This window comes from Centroberyx gerrardi, chromosome 12, assembly GCF_048128805.1.
Source record: "Centroberyx gerrardi isolate f3 chromosome 12, fCenGer3.hap1.cur.20231027, whole genome shotgun sequence".
Taxonomy (NCBI): domain Eukaryota; kingdom Metazoa; phylum Chordata; class Actinopteri; order Beryciformes; family Berycidae; genus Centroberyx; species Centroberyx gerrardi.
In genome coordinates, this window is record NC_136008.1 from 8,383,863 (window position 1) to 8,397,955 (window position 14,093).

General features: G+C 42.6%; 1 protein-coding gene across 2 annotated transcripts in view; it reads right to left on the reverse strand.

Annotated features, from left to right (window-relative positions):
- Positions 1-9,212: 9,212 nt before the first annotated feature.
- The window catches only part of ago3a (argonaute RISC catalytic component 3a), a 37,379-nt gene continuing 32,498 nt past the window's right edge, over positions 9,213-14,093 (reverse strand). For both annotated transcript variants that reach the window (XM_071926667.2, XM_071926666.2), the window contains exon 19: positions 9,213-13,888. In XM_071926667.2, coding sequence (XP_071782768.1) covers positions 13,780-13,888 — 109 coding nt within the window. In that variant the 3' untranslated portion in view covers positions 9,213-13,779. The remainder of the gene's footprint in view (positions 13,889-14,093) is intronic.

Sequence of the window (14,093 nt, forward strand, 5' to 3'; positions counted from 1 at the left end):
GAGAGTGTGTGGATCAAAAAAAAAAAACGTAGCCTTCCTGATTGAACTTTCGCTGTAGATTCACTGCTGTAAATAACAATGTGATATTAGTCAACTTGCCTGGAAGGGGTTTCTATTAATTATATGGCAGTTCCGTTTCCTGGAAATGATCGAATTCATTTTTAACGCATCCTCAGACTTTCTAGACCGGTGTGGGAGCCCTGGCACAGGAGTGGAGCCTACAGTGGGAAGCAGTATCTATTAGAATGGTCTATTATAATCCAGCCCATAGAATAGAAAAGATTGTCTGCTGATCCCTGCCACTGAATATTATCTTATCACCATCTCTGCTCTCCGTGGCACTCATCTAACCCCCCCCATACACACACACACACGCACACACACACACACACAATAGCTGATTCATACGTGTTTGGGGGGAACCATTGTGCGTACAATGCGGAGTTGTAAAGAACAGGGCATTGATCCGTGACACGCTCATGAGAAACATCAGCGGCCAGTCTTCCCTCTGTTGACTCCACTTCAGTCTCTCTCTGTGTGCATTCCTGCTATGTTATTGTTATCGCAGCTGGACTTCCTTGCCAGAACTATACGTATTCATGTTTATAGAGATAGGGACCAGTGGAGAGCTAACAAAGGAAAATGGCTGGTCCGGTCTGATTAGAGCCACGGGACAGAAAACGTGACTATAGCCATTTTTAGCCACCGGCTAAAAAACATGATTGAGAGTTGATTATTTACTAATGATTTACTAATGTAACTTTCAAACAAATTATCCACAGTCTTCAAGATGTGTGCGCCTGTTTCTGATCTAAATTGTGATCTTTTTTGTTGTACATATTCTACTAGTTTTGTATTTTCTACTGTATTGTATGTTTATTGTGTAACCCCTGCTGCCATTTCTTGGCCCTTGGAAAAGAGATTTTGAATCTCAGTGGGCCTCAATGGTCTTCAGTCATTATGGTGTTTGTTTATACGGCTCGCAATAAAATAGTTATCTCAATATCATGCACCAAATATGATTAAAGTGCATCAAAATAGACCAAATTATTCTATTTTATGGAACTGTTTGGCCCTGGCCTAGAGCCTGTGTCTTAAAACAGAGGAGCACTCAGCAGCAAGCAGACAGTCAATCAAAAAGTATGCTTACACATACAAAGACTGTGGAAATATCAAATCAATATTAGTTGCTGACTGTGCCCAGCGCATGCCAAGCCCTTGTGCTGATGGCATATAGCTCACTGCAGGCCGTCTGGATCCTCGTGCGCAGGTTGACGTCTGTGATGATTCCCTGCGCTACCGGGCCATTTTTCATCTGTGGGATTCAGGAGATATTGGTGTGCTGTCTGTGTGAGACACGCGGTTGTTTTCCCATATTTCATTTACCCTCCTGACAGAAGCGATGGTGGAGGTTAGAGGTAAAATAAAAACGTCACGCTCAAGATACAGCGCTGAAACATAGACATCAACATCCTGTGATATAAAAAAAAGGGCTTTGGGAACGGTGCCATCAAAGCCTAAAGGCGCTGCTCGCCACAGGTCTCCATCCACACGTGCACACTTCCTCGTGTTGCTATGGGCTCCAAGTTTCCATCTCAGCCCCCGGCCCGACTTCCTTCAGTTTTAAAAACATGGCTCCTGCCCTCTGACTACACCTCCCAAAATACAGGCACACCCTGCACGTCCCATTGTACATGCTGTACCTGGGTCCCGCTGGAGGTCAGAGGGCGTCATCTCCTCCTCAGCAGGCCAGACCAGACTGTTCTTGGTGAACTGCTCCCACTGCTGGTGAGAGCTGGAACTGCAGGGGGATGTGACACCCCAGTTCAGCAATGGTTATAAATGATAAAACAACAAGGAAGACAAACTAAGTATTCAGTAAATTAAGTTTCCTTTTGTCAGTTTATATTTACAAGAAGCATATTAGGCTACTGCCTGCTAAACAGTGTATGATACACTCACAATCACATAAATCTAAACACATAATACAGTAGGTCTATTATCTTTTGCTGTTATGATGTGGATGTCTGTTAAGGAGTACTTAGTTTGAGTTTTCAGATGCAGCCATAGCTTATCATATTGGATGCACCCTGTCCAGGGAGAGAATATTTAGTTGAACTAAGAAGGGGAATTATGGGGTTGGGTTTGTAGGAAATCACAGGTGACTGTTCTGTCAAGGACAGACAGGCCATGTGCACAATCCAGGGTGTCATTCTTATTCTTCAGGTCAGAGATTAACTGTTGGCGTATGTCCTTCAATCAGTTAAAAAGTCTCATCATTCAACTCAAATTACTGTCTGGATGTACTTAAAGTGGTAATCCACCTGTCAATCAAACAGTGTGGGCCAGTGTGTCCATATAATTCCTAATAAAGGAAGCAGATAATTAATTGGAAAAGCGACAGCATTCACACACATTTCTCCTCTAAATTTTGTTGAAACATTACATTCCAGTTACACAGCCATGCCAAAAGGACTCCTTTGATTGAAACGGTGATCTACAATCTGCAACCTTTGTAGATCAATGACACAGTTACCTGAGCCACAACTGAAATTCCCTTGAGCAGCAAAGGGCCTTCTGCCTTCCTTATGAGAGCTGCTGGAAGGTTTTTGTTGATGACTCCTGATCAGCCTGGGCTCCTTCTTCAGCTCCCAGCATCCACAGCGTCTCAGAGCAGCTGGCCCTCCCACAGCGTGAGATACTGTATAGACCCAGCAAACAAGCTGTGACTGTACTGAATTTGGTAATGACCTAATCTATGTAGGGTCAGAAGCAATTTCTTCCTCTCTTCATACATCAGCAACAGTAGTTTCCAAAGTGCACCTGCAATTTTTACTATTTTACCGGGCAAAATGTTTTCTAGAAAAGAAAGGAACTTCCAAACAATGATTGGTTATCTGCCGATCAGACATGGCAGATAACCATCTAATCTAGACATCTAGTCACATGACTTGGACTCGAATCACTTGAGATTTGTTCCACCAGACAATTGAATTAAAATTTTGTTTTCTGAATGTGTATGGAATGATTGAATTTATTGAAGTTGCAACTGATTATAGAAATCAAACTCATGATGCTCTTACCAGGTTTTTATCCTATTTCAACGATATTGCATTGAAAAATCCTAGATATTTTGTTTTCTTTAAGATATTAAATTGATACTGGACTGACATGAACTTGACTTGCTAATCTACATTTAGACTTGGGACTTGACATTAATGACATGAACTTAACTTGCTAATCTACATTTAGACTTGGGACTTGACATTAATGACATGAACTTAACTTGCTAATCTACATTTAGACTTGGGACTTGGCTTGAGACTGACTTGGGACTCGAGCAAAGCTGACTTGGTCACACCTCAGCTAGATACAGCCACATATTTACCAGCATTTGACTGGTAGTTGGTGAGTTAGGTGTTAATATCCCCCCTCTGTGTGTATAGATATATCTGTACAGTATATGACAGGATGAATGTAATGAAAATGCTGTCTGTCACTCAGATTCACTGTTATTCTCAGGGAATAACATACACAGACCTTGGTAAGTTGCTGCCATTTGTTTTTCTAGGTTCTGTATTTGGATAGGATCCACCTCCGCCTGTTGATCTCATTATTCCAGTCAGCCGGTTTCTCATGGCTGTCACTCTGCTGCCACTTCAGCTGACGGCAGAGAGTGTTACTTTAGCAGAGAGCTCGGTTACAGTGCTATTGTAGTGCCATGAGTGATAAATGTTGCGTTGTTGTCAGGCGTGGAGAAACACGTGGCAGCTGCACTCGGGCCGCCCACAGAGGGAAGCCTGCTCCACTGAACAGCGGCTCTCCCTTATTTAAATTGAGGACGGAAACGAACAGTGTCATTTGTCAGGTGGACCTGGCTGGGGGCAGGCAGCCTCGCTGTGCCAGTGATTATGGTATGTGTTTCTGTTTAAGGATGTGCACATAATCAGTGTTGTGTCCCACCCTGCAGAGCATCTGGTCTCCCGCACACCATCCGTCTTGCCATGTTTTTAATGATGGGAAGTGTCGCTGCTCAGCAGTGATCTTCTGCTGCTGGTTATCGGTCTCCCATACTGCCATGCTGTAGCACTTTTCCCAGCTCCGTGCAAAGGCTGGACATTATCTGACAATGCAGAAAGACACAGCTTGACTAAAAATAAGCTAGAAGTAAATGAGTTGGCCTGACTCTGCATCTAATGTAAACCAAATTTACATTCGAGGAAGAGCAATTAGATAACACTATTCTGATTTGTGTTGGGAATCTTAAATTAGCATAAATTTGTGTTTCTAATCAAATTTCCATGACAGTGCTACATGGAGGCAACAGTAGCCTAAAGCAGTGGTTCTCAACATGGGGTCTGGGCACCACCAGGGGTCCCAGAGGGTGTTCCAGGGGGTCCCCAGCAAATTAATGAATTGTTAGACCTCACCATTATTTCATTTACAAGAAATTAACCCAATTAGAGAATGTAGAAACTATTTTGAGTTTTCACTGTTATCTCTCTACCTACAGTACAGATAGTCATGGAATTCTGGACAAAATCATATGTAACAATAAAAATATTCTCAGATTTGGGCCCAAGAGACAAAATCTCATCAAATGGGGGTCCATGGCCCTAATGTGGACTAAATTAGGGGTCCTTGATATGAAAAAGGTTGAGAATCTGTGGCCTAAAGGAAAGAGAAGTGGCCTTGTGACCAGAGGACTGGAGGTTGGATCCCCCGGACTGGATCAGGAACTCTGGGCCGGGAAAATAAATCACACTCTTATAAAAACTAACTGTTGACCAGTAAACCCCCAGTTATCCAGAGGAGCCGCGGTCAGCAGCGCCAGACTGTGGTTGTACTGGGCAGATCCCAGGTGTGAATGTGTAGATCTGTATGAATGTAAAGCAGGGTGTTACTCAATATGCAAAAAATGTCCCTGAATAAAGGTTAAAACATTTATATCGCCCTTTAAAATAAAGACTGATACTTCTAAGTGTGCATTTCAGTGTCGGCATGGTAACCAGTCTGTTCAACACAGCTTGAAGGGAGCGGCACCAAGTGTTAGGGTACTGTGAAATGTGGACAGCAGCAACTTTTTATGGTCTCATCTGCTTGATAGCACCGCAGGGCTGCAGTGTCTCACAAAATGTTCTTGGTCATGCTAAAAAATTCATTCTGCTCTTCAGGCTTTAGTGGCTATAAATTTGACCTATTGCTAATAAAACTTATGTGCCTATAAAATGGATTTTAAGAGTTTCAATTATTTAAACATTATCTTTTCCCAGGCTTGAGGACAATTTCCATTTCCATTACTCGGTTTCATTCCAGGCAAGTTTAATTAAGTTGTAATAAAAAATACCTAAAAGAGAACAAATGTTGATGCTCTTTTAAATGTTAGCTCTTTTGATCAAATAACTGGCCATGTGGCTGTAATTTATATCAATCATTTATCTATATCAATCATTCATATAATCCTACTTTTATGGCACTCAGTAATTGTTATAGGCCTACCATTTTATGCTGCTATTGAGTCCATTTCTAAATACTAAGCTACTAATCACTAGACATCACAGAACATTTCCTGCAAGTTTATTTATGCAAATTAATCTTTCCATCTATGACATTATCACATCAAGACAATCAGGGTAAAGCAAAGCTTTTTATTGCAAGTATTAGTGAAAGATACACTTCAAACTGAAGCAAAGCAACACTAAAAGGCCAACAACCTAAAAGAGTTACAAAAGAAAGAGAGAGAGACATTTAAAAACTGAAAGGAAGAGAACTGTTGGTACAACAGAGTCTTTGCAACATACAGAGAGATTGAGACATGGATCTTATGGTGGTGAAAGGTCACTGGTCGATGTACATCCATTTGCTGGTGCCTCACTCAATGGTATCAGAGCCCAAGATCTTTAGTTTGAATTAAGACTGACATAAAACTGATGCTACATTGCAAACTCATGACAACCTGGACAATCAGCATACATACAACATGGTCACGTTTCGCATCCTTGGCCACTGTCAAATATCAGTCTTCAAAACCACTGTGTACACAAGGGAAAATGGCATCAGGCAGCCTAATCTCTTTTGCAATATTTGGTTCATAGTCATTACTGGAATGCTAATGTACTGAAAATAGGTTAACATCTGATAGCTATGGGAGTAAACATTAGAGTAAACATTTGTTAAACCAAAAATTGTTTGGCTTAATGGATGGAGGGCCTATTTGCTTTGGAACAGGATCGACAACCCTCAAAAGCTCCATGTCTCTGATCCTCAGATGGGGTGAGGGACAACCAACAGACATAAAGAGAAAGGAACAGCAATTCATCACAACACCTTGGTTCATGATACAGGCACAGGTCTCTGTAATCCAGCACTGTGAGGAACCTCCCGGCTCCTGTCGGGGCCTGGGTCCAACAGTATCGGCAAACTCTGTTCTTTTTCATGGTTTGTTGTGGTCTACTTCGGTGCCAGATGGGCAGGGTTTTCCATATAAAGACAATGCAATGATAGCCAGGAAGTTTCTACAATCACAGGAAAGTATATAAAAGTCAAATTCGCATATGCTTCTGTCATTCAGAGTTTATGACGATATCTGATGCAGTAAACGCTGCTCATCTGGTACAGGCGGGTTTAAAACAAACGCCAAGAACTGTTTCCAATCCGCTATTCGACCCAGGCCCGTTTTCCTGTTCTTACATCCATAGAAATGGGATAGACGAAACAATTTTCAAAAGCTTACACTTTTTCGTACATCAGAGTTCACTACGTACTGTAGCACTGTTAGTGGTTTAAGTGAGAGACGAGAAGAGATGAGGACGCCTGTTGGGGAATGAGGGGAGATCAAGTAGGTACGCTTGTTTTCTCGGTAGGCTACCCAACACAGGCATCGCAAAGTCACATACAAATTCTGATAATGATGTAAGAACCCACTTAAGGCTGAGGCATGTCTTTTCTTGTGGAATGAGACCTATTCCTGCTGTAAAAAGTTCTGGCACAAGAAAAAACTTGACAAGAGACAATTTAAGAGGACAGAAGCAATGCCTACACTAAACTTTTTTTTTTTTTTTACCATAATCCATATATTTCTGCCTCACATCCTTCCTTCCTTCCTTCCTTCCCCGCCATTCTCTTCTACGCTCCTTCTATTCTCTCCCACCTGCCCTTTACTGGCTCGGGGAATTTACATGGCTAATGTACAAACTAGCAGCTTGGGATGAGAAAGTCAGCTTTTTTTTTTTTTTTTCGACACTCAAAGTCAGTGTGGTTCAGAAATGGTTCCCTTCGTCAACAGAGATGAGCTGCAACATGTGGGGGTTGGCATTTGGCCTTCTCAGATGGCAAAAGAAGAGTGGAGGGTAAAGAATATGAAGAAAGGGAGGATGAAGAATTGACCTGTTATCTTTGAATACCGACCCAAACCGACACGTACAGGTGTATTTACCTCCTAACAGGTCAGCTCTACCTCCTCCGTCTCCTCCACCTCGCACCCCCTCCATATTGTTGTGCTTGCGTGTCTAGGGAGAATAAGGCGTCAACATGGAAGGGGAGGGGCTAAGGCCTCATCCTCCTGGCTCCACCCCCACCATGCTGCAATGTGATGCGGAGACTCCAGCCGCTTAATACGCACTCTCAATAAATACACCATAAAATATTTCGCATATATATATCATATATATATTTTAAAGAACAACACATTTAAATAGGACAACAAAATAAAGTCGGCTCAAGAACAACTTTTCGAATTTCGGATAAGTGTTAAGACAAAACAAAGAGAATATTTTACAGTTATACTTATTTTGTCTCTAAAATAGTTACCGTATAAGAATATCGCAATCAGGCATTACTCAAGCATTATATGTCATAATAAAAGCAATATTTGCAGTTTTCTCTCATGTAGTATAACATATGCAGCATACCAAGGTAAGTGAGGTGCAGTGTTTTTGAGATCTCTTGTAATAGAAAGATTTCACCCCCCTGGACTGGACAGGTACCCATAGAACTACAGACCACCCCAAGTTTTCAGTCGACACCCTACCGCCCCGAGACAGGGATACTACTGGGCACACATTCCCTCCATTAGGGACAAGACACATGGCAGGGCATTGCACTAGGATGAAAGAATACCACGGGCTGCTTCCTAGGGCTGGGCATCGCAGGAGGATTTTCAATACTGATACCGCTTCTATTCATTCAAAGTCTATACCGGCTGTAAAATGACACGTTTTTCCTCTACCTTTGTTGTAGGAAAGCATATTTCACTGTGCAACAGACTAAATTATTTTGTGTTAACATTTGTACATGGTATCTGCCTTTTCAAACAGAATTAGATCCTGCTCAGGCGATTTCCTCAGTAAAAATGCCCATCAACAAGAAGAAAACCTTGCAAGAATCGGCTATTATGAAACTTTTTTTTTTAAACTTTTGGATGCCTACAAATGTTGATACCAAAAATCGTCACGGTACTGCTAGGTATCACTTTTCGACGCCCAGCCCCAGCTGTAACAAAGTGTCGAAGCGGTGGTTTCAGAGGGAAAACAACCACCGTTAAGAGTAGGCTGACTCAACCGAGCCATCAGCGAAGTCACAAGAGCATGAGGCACACTTTTAATGACCGACTGCTTTGTTTGGTAACACTATCCCTTCGGCTCCTCGTTCAGACCGAGGTTTTGATCCTCTCGTGCTCTGCGCAGGAGGAAGGGACTGGAGGGACAGAGATTGAAACCTCTTGGCTATGTGTCCGAGTGAGAGTGGCAGTCTATAAAGTGCTGTGCTATGTTTGTCATTCGTGGGCCGGGCTGCGTCACACCACACCAGTGTCAACTATGCCCTCTTCCACCACCCCCCCCCCCCCCCCCCCCGCCCACCCCCACCCCCCGACGCACATTCCACTGTACCAACGACACCATTGGTCCAAGACTCTAAATGCACTAGTAAGCGAAAGCTCAACCACAACCATATACTTGGCATATGTTCTATTTCTATGTAGGCTTAATATACAGGAACGCAAGTTTGCATCTCCGTCTCTAAAAAATAAACGTGTACTGTGAGTGTGTGTAAAATGCAGCCACTCCTGCATTGCAATGTGTTCTTGAAAAGGAGATTCTATTTCTTTGATTTTACATTTTGTCTTTCATTTTACAGCACCATCAAGAGGAAAGGCACTTTCTGTGGACTTTTTCTCACTCCATTGCTACCTTCCACCGCAAATAGAGAACAACCAAAATCAGGGATATTTATTGATTACTTGAAATGGAATACACCTTTACTTCAGTTTAAAAAGGGAGACATTGACCTTTTTTTTTTAAGTTTATTTGGCTATTTTTCTTCATCAGCCAGTTGTCGCATGGTGGAGAAACATTTAGATGTTTGTCCTTCAGTTTCCATGAAAAGGTTTGTCAGCATTGTTAGCGTTCCTCATTGAGCTTGGAGCTCAGTGTACCTTTCCCCCCCCCCCAATGCAGGAAGCTTACAAAACTAACAATCTACTTCAGTGAAAATGAAGGACACGACTCTTCACTGCAATGTAACAAGTGTCTAGTGAAGAAAAACTGCCAAACTAAAATTCAAAACGTCGTAGCATCCCTTTGTACACTTCAACAGGCCCCAGATGGTCTTGCTCATGTTAGGTCACTTCTCCACTAGCTAACATTTGCAAAGCAGAACTGATGATGTTTCAGTTGTAAGCTAGGCAAACACATCTGCTATGTAAACATGTGTTCAATTGCCCTCAAGAGTTTAGTTTATACACAACTGCTTTGACATCCATCAGAAACAGCAGATAGTCAGTTATAAATGCATCCCGACTCGCACACACACACCATCGACCCTCAGCGGCACTCGGCCCGACTTCTCCGACATACAGTATAACCAGCCACATACACACAAAGCTATCTATCATTAGCCTTGATTCCTACCAGATCACGCACCATGCTTGGATGAACCACAGAATCCACTACATCACACGCGTACTGACCAAACCTCACTTTTGTCCTTCAGTCCTAATCTTTCTTAGACCTCCCAGGGGGATCGGATGGGTTTCTACTGGCCGTGGAATGTAGTCCTCTGGCACAGGGAGTAAACGGTCAGGAGCAAAGGGGAAAGGGAGCGACAATGAGATTATAGGCTTTGTCACACCGCAGATTTACCGGGAGGCCAACTCTTTGTATTTGTGAGCACATGAAGTGGCTCGGGTAAGGAGAGGAGAGGGGAGGAAAGCAACAGAGGTTGCAAGCCAACGTAATCCCCCCAGGCTTTAACACAAAAGCATGGAGAACTAACCTTGTTACATTATTCTTTGATCAAACATGTCCTTGAAATGGATCAACAACACTTTCAAAAACCACTTGCCCGTTCCTTTTCACTCTCGCTCTCGGTAAGGAGCAGGCATCAGCACCAGATGAAAAAAACAAACAAACAAACAAACAAAAAAAAAACCCCGGAGAACATTCAAGAGTAGAAATTCTGCTCAATGTCAAATGACTCCACTTCTGTTCTACTGTATGTCGCCACAATAGGCAGGTTCGCAACGAAGCCTTTCAGAATTCAACGATTTCAAGATCCGCTCCTATAGCACAAACCTCCGACTGTATGGACATCTACAAAAAGGGAGAGAAATAAGCTTTTAACATCTTTCTGCTTTTTTTTTTTTTTCCAAAATCAAAGCAAGAGGTGGTTTAGTCCACATCCCTATCAATAACAGTATTACAGTCCAGACACACGTCACTAATTTGAATAACCCCACCACTGTACAGAGATACACTATACGTTATACAGTGACACAGGAACAAGTCAACAGTCTATTGCAATAATAAAACTTTGTTATTATACCTTTTTAACCATTACTTATCGTGATACAATTATTACTAAGATTAATAACTAGACTACATTTTTTAGAACTTTTCTGTTAGCAAAAATAAGTGGTGTGCATTACATAATTTAAAATGTACAAATATACTTTCGATCTGGCTTTTTAAAAAGGCTTTCAGACACTAGTGAAAATCATGAAGGCTCAAACCCATTGGCTTCCACACCGGGAGGCTAGCCTAGGAAAGGCAGTCAAATGCAACAGCTTGGGGATGCAGGACGCTACCGTTAAATACCTCGCTGTCCACGGGGCGGTCCCTGCCTCGAGAACATTTAGCCATGTACCGTATACAGGTTCTCATTGCTGACCGTAACCACTGAGCAAAATCCTAAATCCAGAGTTTGCCCCCCCCCTCCTCGCACTAACAACACCAGCAGGACCCTCTCATGTACCTCAGTGAGCGAGGTTTACTATATTAATCTTTATTTTTCTACCCTCCCCACTATACCCATGCAGAAACTCAGAGAGGTTCAGATTCAAATTCAGACAGAATAGCACCACGCCTGTGTTCAGTCCCGACACACACGCTTCTTTTAGTGCAGATTATCGTCTCAACACCCCCGGACGAGCTTCAGGTCATTAAGGGCACACAGGAGCTCAGTGGTGACCATACTCCACACAGACTCCCTGCCATTTCATAGTAGCATCAACAAGTCGGCTCTCCTTCTGGTGAAAATGCCAGTCATCCACTCGGCTCCTCGGCTTGGTTCTGAAGTCTCAACCTCACTCTGGGCTGGTTGCACGGACATGGATTAAGCCCAGTCCAGGACTAACAAATTCCTTCCAATGGAAATGTCTACTGAAAGATCTAGTTTACAATGAGGCTTAATCTACGTCCATGAACCTGGCCCTCTAAGTACAAACAGAATGTAGCAGCTGGATCCATGTTTGATGAAGATTAAGCAAAAGACAGCTCAGCCTGCTCTGCTAGAATACTGCTGCTAAGCAAAGCCAACAGCTAAAACTGCTGTATAGGCAAACACAATATATATATTCATCTTGGGATGATTTGAATGAGATGTATAGAAAAGTCAGTAGACAGAAGTAACCTCCAATTCCAAGCTCTTGAGAAGAAAGAGAGGCATTAAGTGAAGCTTTCGTGCTTCAAACTATCTCACACTGTCCATTTGTCTGAATATTACTTTTGATCATTTCTCCCCTGTTGAAATGGGATCTCCATAAATTAGTTATGCAACTTCTGACCATTGAACCCTTCACTTCCACCAGGCACTTGAATACTACCCCGTTATGGCCTTTATACTCTACATTGCTGCTGTCAGGTGAAAACCTTTGATCTCCAAAATGGGAAATTCTGAGGAATTAAGAAAAACAGCTTCATGTTTAAACTGACGACCAGGAATTTTGAAATTACACAACGGGCTTTGAAAGGGTTTCACATGCCCAAGGGCGATAAAGTATTCTCAACCCACAAAGGCTCATAAAATTCTTCAGTTCAAGTAAAAACATGAAAATCACCAAAACTGGAGTTACAAGATTTTTGCCTGACAACGACAAAACCAAACTGATCCATCTCCTCTCAGAGGACCAATGCATGAAACTTATCTTTTCCTTCGAGAACACTCATTTTTATCAAATGAGATGTGCTACTGTTCTTTTGAGTTTCCACTGCTAAAGTCCCGTAAAATCCTCTTCCCTTCGTTAAACTGATTATTGCACTACAGGAAACTATCAACATGATCTGTCATTTAACTTAGAATTTACCCTCCATCTCAAACTCAAGAGAGGGGAGTGCGAGATAAAGAAAGCGCTGAGTGGGAATGAAAGCATGGTGAATACTAATATTAAAAACAAAAGCTCGCCAGCTTGAGCAAATTAATAAATACTTGAAAGAATGATTAAAAAGTTAGATTCATAAAATGTTCCACGTGAGATGGAAGTAAAATTACAAGCAAAATCACATAACAGTGTTATACTTTATAAAAACCTATAGATGGCTGTTATTGAGCAATTGATATTATAGTATCAGCCAATATAATCTGTGCCACTGTTTACATATGTCAGTTGACTGCTCAACATAAATCAAAACTGATCTGAAATCATATGATAAGAATACAACCCCTTGTTTTGACTTTAAGGGGGTATTTATACCTTGTAGCCTACAGGTGGCACTGTGCTCAAAATAACAGGTTGTTCCATACATGTAGTTGTTGGTGGGTTGACACACTAGTGAAAAGTGACCACTGGGGAAAACAGATTGGACACAGGAAAAGGGGAAAAAAAGCAGTGGCAACTGGGAGAACCTGTGGTGCGCTGAACAACCTATATACAAAAACAAATCATAATCACTAGTTTACAACCCCAGAATCTGACCCTTTCTTCTCTGCTTCTTGTCTTCAAACATCGGGGGGAGAAAAAACAACAAAATACAGTAAAACTGACAAAATGCAAAAGTGCTGCTGCTCAAACTGACTTGAGGTACTGTAAAGGATGTGATGGCAAAGGGGCAGATTTGCAGATTGCAAACCGCAGGACAGACATTAGGAAGGGGGGGAGGTAAAAACAAACAAACAAGACAAACAACCACTGAACCAGAAGTAAAGGAGTCAGACAGGGAAAGGGGGAGAAGGAGGGGCGATGGATAGGGGGGCCCGATAAGGGTGAAAATAAAATAGTTGGCTGGTTTAATATTGCATAATAGTGCTGAGTTTCTCTCTTGTTTTTAAAGCAGCGTTTGCATCCTCAGTCCAGTGTGGGGGGGCCTCCTCCCCCTCCCTCCTCCCTGCCTTCCTCTGCACAGTGTCAGGTCCGGATTGACTGGGTGTGTGGGTGGGCGGGACTCGCACCTATGAGGACTCCTTGACTGGCAGGCCAGGCGTGCATGGTTGTGTCTGTGTGTTTGTGAGAGGTGTGTTTGTGTATGTGTGTTACGGGTGGCAATGGTTGGAGAGGGTTGGTGTAGCTCAGGCGAAGTACATGGTCCTCAGGGTGTCGTGGTGAATCTGAACGGCTTTGGCCAGCGCCTGGGGGTCCCGACCGTTACTCTGACCAGACACATGGCTGCCTTCGGCGCTGCGGAGTGGAGAGGAGAGGATCGGTAATGATGAGATCCTCAAAATAGAGTGGTTGACGAAAATTTAAGCCATGCAGATAATGGTTACACACTGCAAGGTTAATAAGTGAAGACTGCTACCCAAACACTTCCCAATAAACAGAACGTGCCAACAGAGGAACTTTAAACCCAGAGTGGAGGAAGAATTAATAATTGTCAGCTGCA